This window comes from Haliotis asinina, chromosome 9 (genome assembly GCF_037392515.1).
Source record: "Haliotis asinina isolate JCU_RB_2024 chromosome 9, JCU_Hal_asi_v2, whole genome shotgun sequence".
In the NCBI taxonomy this organism is placed as follows: Eukaryota; Metazoa; Mollusca; class Gastropoda; order Lepetellida; family Haliotidae; genus Haliotis; species Haliotis asinina.
This window is the reverse complement of record NC_090288.1, coordinates 5,344,750-5,366,011: the sequence shown is the minus strand read 5'-3', so window position 1 is coordinate 5,366,011 and position 21,262 is coordinate 5,344,750. Positions and strand designations below refer to the sequence as shown.

The following is a 21,262-nucleotide window of genomic DNA, read 5'->3' as shown; positions in this document are numbered from 1 at the left end:
CTAAGCGATACACGCCCGTGTACTTGGATACGGTCTGTACACCTGCATGTCTTTCTAACACTGTGTTCATGCGATACAAGCCCGTGGTTTCCTCCATGTGTGCAAACTACCCGTGCTTATGGACTTCAACAAAGTGATAACTGTCTGCTACCTCCATTACGCAATAAGCTGACATTGCCGTGACGTAAATGGACTACTGTTATAAGAGGCGTTAAATCCAACTCACTCACTCACTCACTGATTCACACAACCATTATCTTTATCAGCTGACTTTGTTCAAGGTTCTCCCTTACCTATGGCAACCACAATGTAAGAAAACCGCGTCGTCAAACGGAGCATTTGACTGAAGATCGGAAAGTCTGTGGTTCGATTGCGTAAAGAGTTTTACGTTTTGGTCTGTGATAATGTCATGCCATGTACTGATGGAAAGCAACCTCCACGTGATGCCATAATCGACATGAACATACGATCAGCAGATCCTGATGCGGCCAAGGGAAGCAACTGTCCAAAGTGAAGTCCGATTCTTAAGAAAACTTGAATATCCAGTATTAAATTATGTTTGAGTTTATCTATATACACTAAAACAAATTGTTCAGGATGATGAATATTATGGATTTTGAGTATGAAATTGTGTGCGCAGTGTTCAGTAAATAACAGCACAAATATCCTCACATATATTCTTTTCTTATTGTGCATTGATGGTGTTCTTACCTGCCGTAATGGCCCGGGGGTGGCGATGAGCTTAAACACGGCATACACAGGGATGATTCCTATAGACGACAACGCCAACAGGGCCCCGATTGCGTGTGCCCACGTGGGGAATTCGTATTCAATGTACTTCACTGGTTTAAAGGATGACATGGTGAATATTGTAACACCCTGGTAAAAAAAAGTAAGAGTTATTAAACGATTGACGAGGCGTGAGGGTATTGTTGTCAGTTTTGGATGTTCTAAAACATTCGGTGCCGTTCTCTTTTTGTAACGCGAGACACGGGGTCTTGTTCCCAACAAGGCATTTTAAGCATTACTTTTATCGTTGACTAATGTTTATGTATGAGAATTACGATCACTTTAGTGCTGAGATTGCTTAGCTGAACAGAACCTTGGGCCTACTTGCACAAAGGACTAAGATCATCGTAGGCTAACTTTATAGTATGCAAGTTACGATCACCTTAGCGTAGAGAAAGCGTAGAGGAAAGGGGTCCTGGGCCATCGATCCTGGTGATTTGGTGATCGTAAGTCTTTGTTAAAGCATGGGGGATACGATAATAATAATACTGAAAATTTATATAGCGTTAGGAGAAGGGTGGGCTTTCCGACACACGAATGGGAGGGTGACAACGGAGAGACTTTGCAAATATACACCTGGAAATTAATCAAGCAACACCCCAATTTTTTCTATTGGAGCAACTTTGAAGTGTTCTGACAATCAAAATATGCCGGGTTGATATAGTTTGACACTTTTTTATTCAACAGACGATCTCTGACAAACAACTTAAAGGGAAAAAGTATCAAGACTTTGCTTTATTGCAACGAAATCCAAATTCTTAAAACTGTCTTAAATTCATGAAAAAATGGACACAATTTACTATTCATCCACAGACGTTGTTGTCAGGTGTATTAACACAAATGTCACATGGAAAGAAAGAACAGTCATCTGAGAGTCTGCACACCGACTTTCATCAATATCTAGTGTGTCCTCCCTGCGCACGCACCACCGATTCCAGACGCCTCCTCATTCCTTGGATGAGTCTCCGGATCTGATTCTGGGGGATCCTGTTCCACTCCTCATGCAGGGCAGCCGTCAATTCGTTGAGATTATGGACTGGTGGGTCTCTCTGCCTCACACGACGGCCAATAAAGTCCCACAAATGTTCAATGGGGTTGAGGTCAGGGCTCATGGCAGGCCATGGAATTCTGTCAATTGCATTTTGCCGCAAAAAATCATTTACAGCATGCGCCCTGTGAGGTCTAGCATTGTCGTCCATAAATATGGGTCTCGTTGCCAGAGGATGGTTCTCAAAATGAGGTACCACAACCCTGTCAAGAACCTCCTGTTGGTAACGAACACCGTTAAGGTTGCCACGGATGGTAATGATATCCAACTTGCAGTTCATGGAAATGCACCCCCATACCATAACGGAACCTCCCCCAAAGGCCACAGTCTCCTGGATGTTCCGTGGAGCCATTGCTGTGTTCCTCTGCCTCCAGACCCGAGTACGACCGTCCACCATGTGCAGCAAGAACCGGCTCTCATCTGAGAAATGGACCTTCCTCCAAGAGGCAATGTTCCAGTGCAAACGGTCATTACACCAGGCCAGTCGGGCTGCCTTATGGGCTGGAGACAGTCTGGGTCGCTTGATTGGCCTCCTTGCCCGGTATCCTGCAGCTTTCAGACGATTCCGAACAGTCCTGTTCGAGATGGGTCTCCCTGGAAGCCACTCCTGTCTCAACCGAGAGCTCGAGTCGAAGGACCTGCGCCGTACAAGTCTCAGTAAAGCTCTGTCCTCCCGGACTGTGGTCTTCCTGGGTCTTCCTGGTCTAGGCAGGTCTTTAACTTCATTAGTGGCCCGGTATTTTTTCAAAAGTTTTGAAATTATGGAATGATGTCGTCCGATTTGAGTCCCGATTTGTCTTAGAGACATACCAGCATTCCTCATGCCGATTATTTGCCAACGAGTGGCCTCTGATAATTTCCTACGTGCCATGACATTGAAATGAATGAAAAACCGAATGCAATCGACAACCTGCGCTTGTAAACACCCCAGGGAAAAAGTGCATTTTTCGAAAGTTGAGGTTAAAGCAATGCACGTGCGCTGTGCAAGCTTCACGCGCGTCATATCAACCCATGAAAAGCTCATGCTGTATGTCAATACATCAAAATTGAATAATCAATCATCAAAATTACTTCGTTAAACTTTGTTAAGTTTTTATGTGTCTTTGAATTTGGTGTTGCTTAATTAATTTCCATATGTATATATAGGGTGGAAGAGGGCGACACACAGTTTTGGCGTATGTGTGTTTTGAGTGAGGGGATAGTTATTCAGTATCCAGACACGATGCGGGACCTACGAATAGGACCGGCTGGGGAAAGAGTGTACAACTAGCCAATGGAATGGCGGGTTGGGGCGACTCACCAACGTAATGGCGGGAGTGGTAACACACCAAGCCACCTTCCAAAACACGCTGGGGTAGAATCCCAGCATTTCTCTCAGATTCTCGTAGAAGTTGTTTATACCTGGAAGACAGCCATTAACGAACGCAATCAACATCAAATCAAAACAAAACATGATCGCTGGTCGCCCAATCCAAACTCTTACTCTTAAATAAATGAGTGTTATTTTGTGCTGCTTTTAGTAAAGGACCGTCTCCTATTCTCGCGGTAAATACGTTTTCCGCCGAGATCGCCGAGGCGTGACACTTGGTTGTTTACATCACTGACTGGTAACAAGGAAGTGGCCCAAGTCTGCGAATGATCAAAATTTTGCAATGTAACGAATATTGGTATACGTTTTTACCAACTAGGACAAATCATAACTTTTTCTCGCCCTTTCCGGCAGGATTCCTGGGAAACCAGAAGAGGCTACTGACGTTATACCGTTTAGAAACTCAAACTACAGCGAAAGAGTTAGTCAGTATTCTACTCCGTGCTTCCTGTGCATTGCTGGCAGTCTGAAGACAATATACTATACCGTAGGCCCACGACACAGCTATACACTCGAAGAATATCAGGATGAGGAGCCCCATCCCGCTGGCAGCGTAGGTATCGAAGATTGTAAACACGTACATGCCTCCCTGAAACAGACATGCAGTAGAACCATGAAGACAGTAGTATACTGACGACCAATAGAACCTATACCCACGTACATCCCACCCTCATATAGAAAGAACAGGGCGTCCTCAGATTTTCAGCGAGTGAGTATTGTTTTCTGCCGTTTCTTTGCAATATATCAGCAATGTCATGGCGGGGAGCACCAGAAATGGGCTTCAGACATTGTACCCAGGTGGGGAGTTGAACCCGGACTTTCGGCGCGACGAGTGACACACTATAGACCCGATCTTCACGACAGGTATCGCATCCTGCACCATGCTATACAGAGGGACTATTCATGAGATCCGTCTACGATTAACCGTCCATGATGCTGTGCTAGTCATCCGAACCTGGACCACATAAACCAGTGTTCGAGTCTGCGATCCACTTTCCTCCAGTGACACGCGACAAGCAGGTGCTACCGAGAGTTGCCTCCCCTCGTGGCTCCCTTCACTCAGTATTACTCACATTTTAACTGCGCGGTGCACGAACCATGTCACAGTATAAAGGCATATAAACATAAACATATTACGAACCTCCGTCACCATAGAAAGTCCAATTAAATACGACGCAAAGCACACGGATCCTATAAATAGCTCTCGGTGTTTGCGTAGCTTGTGAGGGAACTCGTCAATCAGAGCCGTGAAGAACCCTTCCATGGTACAGAACTGAAATGTAGAAACATTAGCCCGAGTTTATTTAGGCTTGTGACAATACAGGTTCTATGATGCCGTCGGTTGTCGGTTGTCGGTTGATTCCTAGTAACACAGGAATCACGTGTCATGTTCCAAAACACTGTATACAAACGAAATAGAGGATATTGTAGTTATTTTTACACTAAATATAGATTCCTACTGGGACGGAAATGTAAGCCTAAGCTTAGTACAGGACAGTACCATATCTAGTCTATTTTTTTCGCTTCCATATTTAACTGATGGGTAGATAACCTCGACAGGTTGTTTGGGGCGATACATATTATATTATACTACATTGGTGATGTTTATTTTGTTTCATAAAGAAAGATCATATAGTCTGCTATTTGTTTCGGTCGATACCAAGGACCAATGAATGTTGTCCAGCCGACACTGATATAGCCGAGGTATATGGATCAATGAGTTCTCTAATGTCAATCTCAACTCCCCGAGGAGTATACATCGACTGACATTGTCAACTGACCTGACTGTCCATGCCCAGCATGATCAACATAGAGAAGAACAGGATGGACCAGAGTGGCGAGATGGGGAGCTGAGTCACCGCTGATGGGTAGGCAAGGAACGCCAGACCTGGACCTAGGCAAATATCATCGACATTAGCAGTAGCAGTAGTAGCAGCAGCAACCGCAGCAGTAAGAGTAGTAGAAGCAGGAGGAGTAGTAGCCATAGTAGTAGTACTGTTAGTAGTAGTAGTAGTAGTAGCAGCAGTAGTAGTACTATGGGCTGTCGTTACAATGTCAATTCTTATGGTAATGCAGATTGTTGTTTTGTGTTTGCTTTTGGTTATGTTCATTATAATTTTGGGATCACCGTCATTAGTTGTCACGACACAAGCACGTATTTTACCTCCGGCGGCCACTTTGCTGACGGGCTTTTTCTGCTCATGCGCCATGAAACCGACGACAGAGAAGATGACGAAGCCGGCGAAGACGCTGGTGGAGCTGTTGAGGCAGGAGATGAGCACCGCGTCCCTGAAGAGGAAGTAGACACGGTGCGTTCCGCGCTTCCCATGATGCATATTATATTCAACGTGCGTTTTTCATGTGTTAACGTATTCGCTGTACTGAACATTCTGGAATCGATGGGTTCTTTGAAGGGCAGTGATTAACGTTCCTGTAATTCCATGGTCCGGCTGTACTGACTTGTACACTTTGTACTCATAAGAACAAGTTATTGTATTTAAGTCAACACGTTATTGTGCTTACGTGTATGTGTTGTACTTAATCGTACATTAAGTTGTACTTACTTGAACACTAATTTGTACTTACCTGTCCACAATGTTCTTCTTACTTGTACGCCAAGTTGTACTTACTTTTACACTGCTTACTTGTACACAGTGTTGTGTTTACTTGCACACTTTGTTGTACCTACTTGTACAATATGCTGTACTTACTTTTACACTGTTGTGCTTACTTGTACACAGTATTGAATTTACTTGTACACTTTGTTGTACCTACTTGTACAATATGCTGTGTTTATTTGAACAAGTTCTTGTACTGACTTGTACAAGTTGTTGTACTTACTTACACAGCAAGTTTTACTTATTTGTATACTATATAGTACTTACATGAACACTATGCTGTACTGACCTGTACGCTAAGTTGTACTTACTTGTACACGTTGTTGTGGAATTTGTTGTAGCTCCCAAGGGCTATCATGGTGCCAAGTCCCAGACCGTAGGAGAAGAGGATCTGGGACGCCGCATCTATCCACACCTGTAACATCGAGTACAGTAGTAATGGCTGACGTCACTTGCTGACGATGATGCTGCGGCGGCTACTCCAGTTCAAACTTCCGCTGAGGCAGCACTCGCTACAACGTCTCAACAGTAAATGACGGTTGCAGTAATCTCAAAGGCAACTGATTTTAGTTCGTTATAACCGAAGTTGTTTGCATTCGACTTAAATACAAAGCAGGTGACCCGGACAAGTTATGAAGGGTTCGTTATATCCATAATGGTGATACGTGGGGGATTCGAACCAAGATTCTGTGTATCCTGACACTGGGTTCTGTTATCTCTCTCATTTCTCAGCTTGTTCAGCTGTTACTACTGTTGCTCCTCCTGATTTTGCCTGTTTTTGATTGTTGTGTAACAATATTTTCTACCTACATGGCGGTGGTCTGTAAATAATAGAATCTGGTCCAGACAGTCTAGTGATCAACACCATGGGCATCTACGCAACTGGGATACGCTGACATGTGTCAATTAAGTGAGCGGGTCTTTATCACCAGATCCATACATGCCTATATGGGGAATCGAAACCAGATCTTCAGCGTGATGAGCGAACGCTTTCACACTAGGCTACCCCAACCAGCCCACATGCCGGAAAAAGCTCTGTTATATAAGTATTTAAAACTTCCCATTTTCGTGATATCCAAACAAATCTAACGATGATGATGATGATGATGATGATGATGATGATGGTGATGATTGTGCTGCTGCTGCCACAAGGTGACCTACCTGCGACTCCTGAAGTCTGGCCATGTCCGGGAAGATGTAGAACCTGATCCCATCCATGGCGCCGGGCAGGGTGAGCCCCCGGATGAGGAGACTGAACAGTACAATGTACGGGAACAACGCTGTGAAGTACACCACCTGAAACAGCAGGCGGTGAGTGGCTGGGTGGGAGGTCGGGAAAGTGGGTGGGTAGATCAGTGTGGTCGATGGGATAAGTGTGTGTCGCAAGGATTTTGTTTGTATGCTTGATATTTAACGCCGTATTCGACATTCCAACTACATGACAGGTCTGTAACAACAGAATCTGGACCCAACAATCCGGTGACTGACACCTAGAGCATCGATCTACGTAACTGGGATACGATGATATGAGTCAACCACGTCAGCCAAGAGTCTGACTGATTCTAGTGAGTTAAGTTTTTAGCTTAGCAATATCCCAGCAGATTCACGGCGGGGGGCACCATGAATGGGCTTCAAACATTGTACCCATATGGAGAATCGAACCACGTCCACGAGTGAGTAGACACTTTAACCACATGGCCATCCATTTCCCCGAAGACCGATTCCAATTCTTCACGGGTTAGGATGGAAAATACCAAGCCAAACCTATATATGGAACAGCTGAATTGAATATTAGCACTCGGTTGGCCGTTGACTCCACGTTATGTTTACAGTAAACAACGAAAATGGCCCATCGCTTTCCGTGGCCAAGGTATTAGCATCTGTACCGTGCAGCTGTGCTTAAAAATATTTCAACGATTTAACTATCAATAATGACAGTAAATCGGAATTCTATTGCCTGATACAGAATGCAATGTTTGCACCTCGTGGTTTATTGTGATTACCATCAGTGTGTACCCCAGGACCAAGGCACACACGCGCGTATTGTAATTAACTTTAATGATCTCCTCAAAGAACAAGCCAATGAAAAGACTGCGGAAATTAACTCCGTTGGTGCAATCATATGTGTTCGCAGTGAAGATGTCGAACATATCTCATTGGCTGAAAGTACTATTGAAGTCCCGCAGTGAATGCTCATTGTGAATGTTATTGGCTTACCTTGCCTGTCCACTTGACCCCTTTCCATATACAGAAGTAGCAGAGCACCCACATCGTCAGCAGAGTCAAAGCCAGTTGCCATCTCAGCCGACCGGGAGACGATATGCCATCTGTAATCTGCAGAGCGTACCGACTGGAACAGTATGACAAATGATATCACGTAGAATCATCGGAAGAGGAATAGTGATAAATACCTGTTGTTCATCAGTTCGTGATAACTTATCTACCTTTCGTCATTCTGGCACGACTTCAGTAAATACAGGATTGTGATTGGTTAATGAAAGTCATTCAGAGGTATAGAATCACGTTATATACCTTTGATTTTCCAGCACATAATGTATTTATTTAAGCTCTGAATAATGCCGTTATGGTAGAATGGTAGAACGTAATGTGTTGGAAAATCAGAGATATATAACGAAATTATAATAGCTCCAAAACTGATTTAAAACCGAACGCGTAGACCAACTTGTTGATAGCAATGCCATCTCGGACGATTAGATTCACCTGTAGATATTAATACCAAGTGAAATGATTGGAACCAGCACCTTTAGTTTTACGCTACACTCTGTAGTATTCCAGCTATATGGCAGCGGTTTGTAAATGATCAAGTCTGGACCAGACAATATGGTGGTTAACAGCATGAGCATCTATCTACGCACTGAGAACCAATGGAATGTGTCAACGCGTCTGACCTCCCCATCTCGGGATTCGTCTCTTACAACAAGTCACTGAAGATCAATTCTAACCCTGATCTTCACGGGTCGCTCGATTATACCTGTCTGTAGGTATCAATACCATCTCACCCGACTGACTTCACATATAGGTATCAATACCATCTTGCATGATTAGTATCCGCCTGTAGGTATGAGTACTTAGCTGGTCATCTATTTACTACTCACAACCAGAACTCTTCCACCGGCGAGTTGAAACGATCCGCGTCGTACGTCTGTGTGCAGTTGTAGTCGGAGTACATGCTGATGACTGTGGAGGAGTTGAGAGTTGACGTTATGTTGACCTCAAACCAGGTTGTCTCGTTTGTGCAGTTGAAGGGGAGTTTGTGGAAGTCGTACTCTGACAGACACTGTTGGGTGTTCCACCAGTTTCCACAGTGTGACCAGTACAGCTGGGACGTGAAGGAACAACACAGGTAGAACAGGCCCCACGCAAGGATGACGATGTAGTAGGCGTTCAGCCACGCCGCCATGACGGCCGCCGCGTATCCCACACCTGCAAAGGGCAGCAGTCTGTAACTTGGTCGTATTTTGGTGTTTTGGAATTGGTGTGTGATCGAAACACTTAGTGCTTGGATGAGTGAGTTACCCGGTGTCTGGATGAGTGAGTGACCTGGTGACTGGATGGGTGACTGGATGGGTGAGTTACCTGGTGACTGGATGAGAGAGAGACCCGGTGACTTGATGAGTGAGTGACCCGGTGTCTGGATGAGTGAGTTACCTGGTGTCTGGATGAGTGACTTACCTGGTGACTGGATGAGTGAGAGACCCGGTGATTGGATGAGTGCGTGACTCGGTGATCGGATGAGTGAGTGAGCCGGTGATTGGATGAGTGAGTGACCTGGTGACTGGATGAGTATGTGACCCAGTGACTGGATGAGTGAGTGTCCCAGTGACGTCGCAGTGGCTGGATGAGTGAGTGTCCCAGTAACTGAGTGAGTGCTGGGGTGAGTGAGTGGCCGGATAACGAGGATATCTTATAAGGAAGTGAATTTAGATCCCGTCGCGAAGGTTATTTTGATTTCCACAATATGATCCACACTGACGATCATTATAATCAGGTTAAGTCCACTGTTACTATCACCAGTTCATTCAGTGACAGTCTACTGACACAATCGCGACAAGGTCATTGTCAGTATCTCACCTTTGAATATTGGACTGATCTTCCAGATGCCCAGTCCCCCGACACTGAAGTACTGACCCAGGGCAAGTTCCATGAAGTACATAGGGATACCAGCCAAGAACGCCGTCAGGAAGAAAGGAATGAAAAAGGCCCCTGAAACGAAGTACCGAGGCCATGTCAAAGGTGAGAGCAAAGAGTATGTCAAAGGTCACATCATGGAGAATACGCGGAATCAAGGCCATGCGAAAGGTCAAATAGGAGACACGACTATCAAGGTCATGTCAGATGTCAGCTTAAACAGTTGACAAGGTCATGTCAAAGGTCACGGTTTTAATGTCATAGGAAATAAACAAATCAAACTGCCGTAAGGGCCTCGCGAAAGCAACATTGTTTCCATGAGTATGTTTCCATGAGTATGTTTCCATGAGTATGTTTCCATGAGTATGTCCAGAGGCTGCACACAGTTCACCTTATGATTGTTGCTAGTCTGTCAACCTTACACACGAAATATGTTAAGCACACTGCTCTGAACAAAGAAGGTATGTCTTGCTGTACTGAAAAAAATATGGCTTGTCACCTTTTCTCAGGAAACCTGTTGTGTACAATGTACTAAACAAGACATGCCACCTTTTCTCACCAAACATCTTGTGCACAATGAAGTGAAATACTGCTTGTTATCTCTTCTGACCAAATACGCACAGTGAGTAAGCATGCTTTAACGAATCGTTTAGCAATATTCCAGCAGTATCATGCTTGAGGATGCCAGAAATGTGCTTCACACATTGTACCCATGTGGGGAATTGAACCAGGGCCGTCGACGTGACGCTTTATCCACTTGGCTACCCCGCAGCCCCTAATGTCCAATGAAGGCAAAAGCTTGAATATACTTATTTAACACTATCAGTATTTTTTATTTCAACGATTACAGCAAAGTGAAAGATTCAGTTAGTCATAAACCATATGTTAGTAGCATTTTGATACAAAGGGAGATATTACAAACGATGTGAACAAGAAAAACAGACTTATATGCAGAACAGCACGTATAGTCTGAACCGAATACATGTATCTCATACCAGTTAAATGTGTAAGCCACAGCCGGCCTCCTCCGTCTCATAACCTGCAACATCTTTCTAGACAGGTCCTTAACTGATGACAATATTAAGTACCATAACACTACTTGCCCCCGGGGGATACGATACCAGGCAGTAACCACTGGAGATGGCAGACTTCGTTAATTCAAATATCTAATCGAATCCTCCTTTTTTCTCCTTCAAATCTGAACTCCATTCGCACGATGACAGCACACTTAAGTGCCCCAGATTTTAGATAGCCTCCATATTCATATCTCCCACCAAGCCCGTGTCCTGAATCGATTGATTTGGGGTTAATTGACTGAGGTTTTACTTCATTAAGGTGTGTTATGATTGAAAAGTCAATAGATGTTAAGTGCTGTGAAAATTAGAACCCGCTGATTGGGTTAATAGTTCGATTATACCATTATAACGCCATCACCTTAGAAGAGGGGACCTTTCAATCTCGGCTGTCAAGCACCAGGACCCCGATATATTATCCCGTTATTACAACAAGAGATATTTTACACTCCAGGAAACAGTTGTTCCACAAATCCGCCGTGGTTATTTTATGGGATTTAAAATCCGTTTTGGCTAATTTTATATTCTCTTTACGGGGATAGATGCAATTTACAACAATAGGGTTTATGAGGAGTTTTTGAATCCATGGTTAGGGCCTGCTCTTTCATCACCTTGTTCACTGAGGGAACTACCTCAAACAGTTCACCTACTCTGATGCTAAGTGAGCCAAAAGCAATTCATGGTTTTGTTAAATCAGATTTCGTCTTAACTTTGTCGCCAGCAGACAGATTTCTACCACTAGCCTGAGGAAATCCCAGACTACTGGTGTGAGAAGTTAGGTTTTCAATAAATGACAGCCCTGTTTTCCGGGAAAAAGTGATATATGATATTTACCACGTGGGGGTAGTGAGTATGGTTTTATGCCACTTTTAACAATATTCCAGCAATATCACGGCGGGGGACAGAAATGGTCATCACATATTGTATCCATGTGGGGAATCAAACCCGTGTCTTCGGTGTGACGTGGGATCGCTTGTACAGCTGTCCTAACGCTAGTACCTTATCGAAAAATCACAGGGTAAAAATCTCTTTGTCAAATAATGCCATCACAAACTGAAGACATAATTTCACTCACTAATTCACACTAGAAATTGAGTATGAATACTTATACTACACACTGCAACTGTATTACATATCTGCAAATACATTGTAGAGATATTTGTTATAAGCACTCACACAAAGAAACCTCTGTACTGTTTGGTATATAGTTAAGCTAAGGTTTTTTTATCGAGTCGGTATCGGATCGATTTATGCAACTTACTGAAGTAGTTTCTGATGGACCCATCTACATATTTATGGGCTCGTGGTACCACAGCCTACGTATCGGACTGGCTTATCGCCTGGATAACACCTCCTGCGTTAGGTGTCAGTACCATGTCCTCTGGCATGTCCCGGAGGATCTGAGCTGAATACTATCACTGCCACTACTGCTGCTAAGAATGAGTCAGTGAGGGTGTTTAGCTTACGCCGCACTCAGCCATATTCCAGTTATATGGCGGTCTATAAATGCATCGAGCCTGGCCCAGACAATCCACTGATCAACAGCATGAGCGTCGATCTGCTCAACTGGCACGCCATGTCAACCAAGCCAGCGAGTCTGACAACCCGATCCTGTTTGTTGCCTAACAGAAAATCAGTTCTGACCCAGATTTTCACGGCTTGCAGCAAATAACAATACTGATAACAATAATAACTATGTTCACTGAAGTGTTGATCTAGTACATCAATAAATTATAAGGAAGGTATACTTTGTGGATGGCAACGTCTTGATTATGTATTCATCAACTTCTAAAATGCCAGTCAAACAGATCATTAAATTATAGTTATTATTAAAGTAGCCCCTCTTGCAGGACATAGCCTGATGCCGACACTGTTTGTGTGTCTTCATATTTCCCACTTGCATAGCAAGCACATCAAGAACCATTAGTAGAGTTAGTAAATACAAGTCAAAGCCGGAAAGTAACCATTTATCTCGATTATCTCGAAAGTCTCGATTATCTGACGAACGGGATCGTTCGTGATCAGTAGATCCCTGAAAAATACCTATGACACCAGGTGTTCGCAGAAGTGTAAGAACGCATATCAACAGCACAACACAATTTGTACAAAATGTAAGACTTCGTCAGTTGCTCAACCCTTCACAAAGCAATATTAATGCGAGTCTGAACCAGTATACATTTAACTCACAGGTTTATGAAAATGTTGCCTTTATGCCACCAAAGTAAATAGTCTAAAGGATGTTAGAAAGACATTTAAGCAATTATAGTATGGGCGTTATATATCATTTTGGAGGATTTCAATGAGCGTTTTCTAAAGATATGACTAATTACAAAACCATTTTGCGAGGACATACCGATAACGACTGTGTACATGAAAGAACCAGCACCAGGATCCATGGACTTGCATATGCAAAATAGGTGTTCAGTTGAAGTTTGAAAAAATACCCTTGTTATCACCGCAACCCTTCCTTTACTACAGATTGTGACAGGAAGTACAAATCAAAAGATTTAGAAAGAATAACTATAATTATCAAATATCTGAACGGGTCTGATGCTATTTTTCCGTTACTTCTTTGAAGGCCTTTCCGATCCCGCCCTGCTCAGTAACTCGAAACCCTTTCCAAACAATCTTATTGAGTAGTTGTATAGCCTCGTGTGTTCCGGGTTCGATTCCCCATTAACACTTTTGTCTGTTGTTTAAGGTCGCACTTGGCAGGTTTCCAAGTATACGGTGGCGTTTTGTAAGCAACTGAGTCTGGACCAGGCAATCCAGTGATTGCATCGTTCTACTCAACTAGGATACGATGGCATGTATCAACCGAAACGAACCTTCCCACCCGATCCCTTCCGTCGCCTTTTAAGAGGCGCATGGATTGCTGAAGATCACTCCCAACCCAGATCTTCATGGGTATTGAGACCTGGAAAAGTGAAACCATGTTATCTACCTCGATAGTGTTGGCGATGTCACCCACTCTCCCACTTACTGACCACCATCTACGAGGTGTCTGTTTACGGAGAAACATATCCGATGTCATTTGTAAGAATTAAAGTTATAATTAAAGAATGCATACAATCTGTTTTTAGCTCAGATTCATCCGATCACTCACGACCAGGAATATTTAAAATTTCATTTTCTTAACTTCCAAAACAAAAAACATGAATCCTCGTCTAGACCTCCCCAAATTAATTACTCCAAGTGACAGGCATGACACGAGAGCAATCGACAAGCTGTAATAGATAACATGAATGTATCTCAATGAGGGAGCATTGAAATCGACATGGCGAGCTCGGGGACTTGTTTGTTGGTGATCTTTAACAACAGACCCACTGTTGCAGAACCTCAACATCCCCCCAAAGCTAATTTGTGGCCAAGTCCAGACAAACGATGAGAGAGGATGTCATCAAATATCAATATAACTGAGGTTTTCAAATATTTGGCTAATTTTCCTATCAAACATCGTATCCCCTTCCCTTGACAGTAAACTCAATACATCTATCGATTAACTTAGCGGTATAGCCTAAAGCTACCAGTACTTAATCACACTCATTTCGCCAATTTTTCATCGCCATATCAATTTTCACCATATGCCATGGAGTCTTGTCGTCGGGAGGGGTTATCGTCAAGTGGTTCAGGGTTGGGGATGCAAAACATGAGTCACGGTGCTGCTTGGTCGAGGATGAGAATAGCTCTGAACTTTGATCGCGATTACTATATAGGGAGGTAGAAGGTCTACCATAACCCAACACCTGGGATTGTGGACCTACAGGGGTCGTAGCCTGGGGGTTAGTTTTTGCACACTTGGGGAACTTTTCGGGGCCTTGGAGTAATTCCCTTTTAGGATTAGGTCCAGAGAATCAATCTCTCTTTATTCCAGTGCTGAAGAGGCCACGGGCCTATAGTGAAAAGTAGGATAACAATTATGGCATACAATCACAATGTTTGCAAAGGTTGTTCTCTGTGTCCAAAAGCATTGTGGATATACACGCCAAGTTTGCCAATATAACTTGTATTACTGGAGTTCATTAGCAAATTATTGCGGTAGATAGTTTGTCCTTAAATCAGTGTAGAAAGGACATACCAGCAACAAGTGAAACTCATCCACAATACATTGCAGTTTCAGAGGAAGTTTCTGAGATAAATATTGTGGAGGTATTGCTCTGTAGTTAAGGCAGATTTAAAAGTACTGTAAATAAGTGGTTTTGCAGTGTTAATGATGCAGGCAATCTTTTGTGACAAAAATGCATCACTAAAGCCACAATGATTTAGTAAATTTTAAAAATTCGTTACCCAATTTGATTTACCGTTAGTGTCAAATAAATATATCATGTTATAACATCTCATGGGAAATCTTGATACAGACATATTCAAGAGCTTTACCCATTGTTTATTAGCCTTTATCTGTGCCTCTAAATTAAGTGGTAAGTGATCGCATTCACCATAGATCATCACGTTTCAGGTATTCAAGTTAACTCCTCAGACTCCCAATGCTTCCGGACGAGAAAATCCCCAAACCTCTGCAACGTATAACAATTTTTTAAAATTTTTTTGTATCAAATATTTTGAAATATGTTTTGAAATTTTCATTGCCCAATTTCCTTAAATTACTGTAAATGCCCATAAAAACATTTCGTCCCTGTGACGCGGCACCTTTTCTACACTGATACCATGATAACGTATTGACAAAATGAACATCCTGCATTAACATTAAGATTGAATTGCAGGCAACGGCTTTTAAAAAAGGTAATTTGTTTTTGTAGACTCTTCACTTACTTGAGGACATGATGACATCATCAGCAAACTTTCACAAAAATACCTTAACAATATCCGGTTGCAAGTGAATACCACCTCTACAATTATGATACACAACGGACACTAATCCATTCATGAAGAAAATGAACAGATATGGGTATAGTATACAGCCTTGCCGTACACCGACATTGAAATCGAATGTTGATAACATAACACCAGTACATATAGTTTTCCCATTTTGCTACTCAAGCCGTGCTGGGTGAGTAGTTTCCATAATTTGTTCCTATCAACTGATTGAATATCTTGGCAAAATCTATAAATAAAACGTAAAATCTACCACCTTTACGGGAGATATAACGCTGTACAAGACCTGTGAGAATTAACATATCAGTGGTGGAGTAAAAGTCTCTAAATGCCCCCTGGGATTTATGAATTATATCTTTCGAATCAGCCCAGGAAACGAGTCTTTTACTGATGATAGGCAAGGGAACGTTACTAAAAATGCAAAGTAATGTAATACCGCGGTAATTATTTGCTAATTTTGGATCCCTACACTTTGGCAGTGGAATGATAATACCGGTATCCCATGCTTCTGGGAAGGCTGAATGTTCGAGCATATTGTTATATTTATTTCATGTACTAGGTAAGGCGTAGGCACTTCATCCGCGTTCTTGAAGAACTCGCTCACACTATGATCTAATCCTACAGATTTGTCATTCTTCAGATGCCTTGTACATTCACTTACATCAAACTCTGAAATTGGTGCATCTAGAACATCAGTTGTTATTTCATCTTCAACATGACCGTTCATAATACAAGGAAAGGCCTGAACGTGTTACCCTTATCTTGCTTCTCAGGGTCTCAAACATTAAATGAACTTTTGAAGTGATCGTACCACTCATGACTTGACTTTATTTTCTATAAAGTTGGATTTTAATTTTTTTCATTACTTCCCAAAAACCGTTTAGTATTTTTAAGTGACTCTTAAACAAATAGAAAATTTGACTGTGATGTTCGTGTAGAATGTTTTACCATGTGTGTTTATTAGCTTAGGGTTATGTATTTGATTGATTTCCCACTCTTGCCAGACCAAAAATACATTTCAACATTAAAATATCGACATCCGGGATACATATTATTTCCCTTGATACCAGAAACACGTATATATTTTTCCTCCTCAACCCTCACTTTGAAGTCCAATAAAATTCGAAACGTTTACCACTGCACGATAATTTCAAAAAAATTTCGGTACCATCCATTATTATATTATAAACCTACTGTCAGTAGAAAGATGAAACTTACGTTTTAGACTGGTCTATGGTCTTAGACACCATAAATGTTGCAATGTTTTGAATCATTACGATATATATTTGAATATCCAATTATTACGTGCTTTCTCATGTAGGACTATGTGATCATTTCTTATAAATTGTTATACTACCTAAACGAATGCGGTCACAGTAGGGATCTTTGTATTGGAAAAGTTTGGTTCACCGTGAACAGAACTTTACGAAAATATAGCATTCAAAGTGACCGGAGTTAAATTTCCCCGTGTCAAACATAGCGGAGTTATGGCCCTTCATATTTATATCTGTGGGACTCATCTGCGTCTAGTTTTCAACGTGTCTTAGTAGTAAAGTGCTGTCGGAAATAGAAAATTAGTCTGAATTCCTCAAATATACACAACTGCAAATAGGATATGTCGAAATAACTCACTTCGGCCTAACTCTTACGCGAATTGCGTAAGGGGATATCCAGAGAAACATGTTTACTTGTAAACTCGGGCAAAACAGAAAAATGTGACTAGGTGCTGAAAACAATAGATCAGACTATTGGTGGCAGTTTGTTCGGGTAGCAAGGTATGACGCAAGGGGTCACCTCAAGATATTTTGTGCTTCTTCGTGTGAGTTGAATATGTGTCATTTATTGATAAACATCTTTCGTGCCTTTCTTTCATGAAGTTTATGTTAATATATGTAAAAGAGTATGATACCTTGTATCTACAGAAAAACATTGCATTAAATGTCTCAGAGTACATAGGTTGCCATGACCACTCCATAACCGACAAGACTAGATATTGTTATATATGTTAGGACATGCTGTGTGCTTCACTACTTTAATTCCACTGTGGGGTTATCATATCTTAGCTGATATCAGACCCGTGAAGGTCCCGGGGTAGAATAGGCCTTCAGCAACCCATGCTTGCCCCTCCTACCGGTTTCTTTTTACAGTGATAGTGACACTCCGCGGTAGCTACCTACATCTTTAATAGTTTCAACATAAAAGTTATTACTTTTGACTTCATCTATCGTTTATAAAAAAAAAGCTAAGTCTAATTTTTAAATGGGCATTTAGAATTGCCCTTTGTAATAAAATATCATTGCACACCAATTTGCATAAAGCCATGGTCTGTTCCAGATAACTCGCTTTGGACTTAATAAAAATCCGCATTCCGCACTAATATCGCCTCAGTTAAGTCCTTTTTTCACATTTACTGTCTCCGTACCACTGGAACTGTAGTTAAGTCGAACTTATTTTATCAGATATTTCACACTTTAGGATATCACCTACATACATTGTACAAATAAACCGTTTTTTTCTATTTCCGACAGTACTTTAGCACTTGAGTTTGCACCATCGAATAGTAAATCTATTATTCGACGTGTGTGTACATTTTTTTCAGATCTTACTAAAATGTGAGTCAGGAAAATAACTTGGCATCTACTATGCCATTCAGAGTACATGGTTCTGTCGTAACCTTTGACCCCAGCTGGACATCCGGGGAACTGATGGAAGGTCCTCGCCGCAAGGTCAGTTCACTGTATTCTCGTGTCTGGGAGAAGTATTACACAATGTGCTTAAGACAATTATTGACAGTTGTTTTATCGTACCCGTGTGATGTTCTTGTTTCAAACTTTTTATATGTACATCCTTCACATTGTAAATGCAGCTTGCGACGCCCCTGACAGACTTATCAGTAAACAATAACTTTCCAATAATTGACGACATGGAATGTTTTCGCTCTACGCTGTACACTGAAATGTCAGAAACAAATCCAGGAATCGATGTTAGCACTGTAATAGTAAATATTTCTACTACCGGGATGTCTGTCACAGACATACACAATAGCGCTGCCAAACTGTTTCTCCATGCGAGTCCTGCCAAGTTTGAACGTTGATTTCGTGCAGCGCGTGCAATCACTACAGTCGTGCCGACACACAGTGTGCCATTCAAAGCATGATCCTGTGAACTGACTTGACTCGACTGGTACAGATGCACCAGCCCGGGTGTGACAGGCGCGACTTTAATTAAGACAGATCGTATTTTGATCAGAGCTTCAAATTTTTATTGAAAAGGCTAAATGATTCGGTTACCTACAGTACATCTTTTTGTTTTTGTCGAAAATAAGAATGTCCCATTAATATTTTTAAAATGTAATCTGATGGCAAACAGTTTGTTTCGATCGTAAAGAAAATTAATGCAGTTTCGTTCGCGCACCTCTCCTTTCAACGGAGTTCAAATGATCGTTTCTAAGAAATAAAAATATCCCTCAATAACTTTACAGTTTAAATGATAACTTCTAAAAGATAAAAATATCCCTCAAACAGACTGGCGTTACTTTCCCGCAGCTGACTGTACAAAAATAGTTAAATGTTGTTTTATATCATACATCTGTTTGACGTGTGGCTCCTGTTGACGTGTGGCTCCTGTTGACGTGTGGCTCCTGTTGACGTGTGGTTCCTGTTGACGTATGGTTCCTGTTGACGCACAGTTCCTCTTGACACACGGTTCCTGTTGACGTATGGTTCCTGTTGACGTATGGTTCCTGTTGACGTGTGGTTCCTGTTGAAGGATGGATCCTGTTGACGTATGGTTCCTGTTGACGTGTGGCTCCTGTTGACGTATGGTTCCTGTTGACGTATGGTTCCTGTTGACGCACAGTTCCTCTTGACACACGGTTCCTGTTGACGTATGGTTCCTGTTGACGTATGGATCCTGTTGACGTTTGGTTCCTGTTCACGTATGGTTCCTGTTGAAGGATGGATCCTGTTGACGTATGGTTCCTGTTGACGTATGGTTCCTGTTGAAGTAAGGTTTCTGTTGACGTATGGTTCCTGTTGACGTATGGCTCCTGTTGAAGTATGGTTTCTGTTGACGTATGGTTCCTGTTGACGCGCGGTTCCTGTTGAAGTATGGTTCCTGTTGACGTATGGATCCTGTTGACGTATGGTTCCTGTTGACGTATGGTTCCTGTTGAAGGATGGATCCTGTTGACGTATGGTTCCTGTTGTATGGTTTTTGTTGACGTATGGTTCCTGTTGACGCACGGTTCCTATTGAAGTATGGTTTCTGTTGACGTATGGTTCCTTTTGACGTATGGATCCTGTTGACGTATGGTTCCTGTTGAAGGATGGATCCTGTTGACGTATGGTTCCTGTTGAAGGATGGACTCTGTTGACGTATGGTTCCTGTTGACGTATGGTTCCTGTTGAAGTATGGTTTCTGTTGACGTATGGTTCCTGTTGAAGTATGGTTTCTGTTGACGTATGGTTCCTGTTGACGCACGGTTCCTGTTGAAGTATGGTTCCTGTTGACGTATGGTTCCTGTTGACGGACGGTTCCAATTGAAGTATGGTTTCTGTTGACGCACGGTTCCTGTTGACGTATGGATCCTGTTGACGTATGGTTCCTGTTCACGTATGGTTCCTGTTGAAGGATGGATCCTGTTGACGTATGGTTCCTGTTGACGTATGGTTCCTGTTGAAGTATGGTTTCTGTTGACGTATGGTTCCTGTTGACGTATGGTTTCTGTTGACGTATGGTTTCTGTTGACGCACGGTTCCTGTTGATGTATGGTTCCTGTTGAAGGATGGATCCTGTTGACGTATGGTTCCTGTTGTATGGTTTCTGTTGACGTATGGTTCCTGTTGACGCACGGTTCCTGTTGAAGTATGGTTTCTGTTGACGTGTTGTTCCTGTTGACGTATGGTTCCTATTGACGCACGGTTCCTATTGAAGTATGGTTTCTGTTGACGTATGGTTCCTGTTGACGTATGGTTCCTGTTCACGTATGGTTCCTGTTGAAGGATGGATCCTGTTGACGTATGGTTCCTGCTGAAGGATGGACTCTGTTGACGTATGCTTCCTGTTGACGTATGGTTCCTGTTGAAGTATGGTTTCTGTTGACGTATGGTTCCTGTTGACGTATGGATCCTGTTGAAGTATGGTTTCTGTTGACGTATGGTTCCTGTTGACCCACGGTTCCTGTTGAAGTATGGTTCCTGTTGACGTATGGTTCCTGTTGACGCACGGTTCCAATCGAAGTATGGTTTCTGTTGACGCACGGTTCCTGTTGAAGTATGGTTCCTGTTGACGTATGGTTCCTGTTATGAGACGGTTGGGTGGCATAGTGGTTAAAGCGTTCGCTCCTTTCACCCAATACACGGGTTCGATTCCCCTAATGCAT

The 21,262-nt window shown here is 42.4% G+C and overlaps 1 protein-coding gene across 1 annotated transcript in view; it reads right to left on the bottom strand.

Moving 5' to 3' along the window:
- The window catches only part of LOC137295806 (sodium- and chloride-dependent GABA transporter 1-like), a 40,230-nt gene that overhangs the window by 3,543 nt on the left and 15,425 nt on the right, over positions 1–21,262 (bottom strand). Inside the window, exons 2-12 of the mRNA XM_067827360.1 lie at positions 9,917–10,048; positions 8,941–9,268; positions 8,042–8,174; positions 6,986–7,120; positions 6,136–6,239; positions 5,371–5,495; positions 4,988–5,100; positions 4,348–4,479; positions 3,693–3,795; positions 3,138–3,238; positions 712–879 (exon numbers count right to left, since the gene is read on the bottom strand). Coding sequence (XP_067683461.1) covers positions 712–879; positions 3,138–3,238; positions 3,693–3,795; positions 4,348–4,479; positions 4,988–5,100; positions 5,371–5,495; positions 6,136–6,239; positions 6,986–7,120; positions 8,042–8,174; positions 8,941–9,268; positions 9,917–10,048 — 1,574 coding nt within the window. The remainder of the gene's footprint in view (positions 1–711; positions 880–3,137; positions 3,239–3,692; positions 3,796–4,347; positions 4,480–4,987; positions 5,101–5,370; positions 5,496–6,135; positions 6,240–6,985; positions 7,121–8,041; positions 8,175–8,940; positions 9,269–9,916; positions 10,049–21,262) is intronic.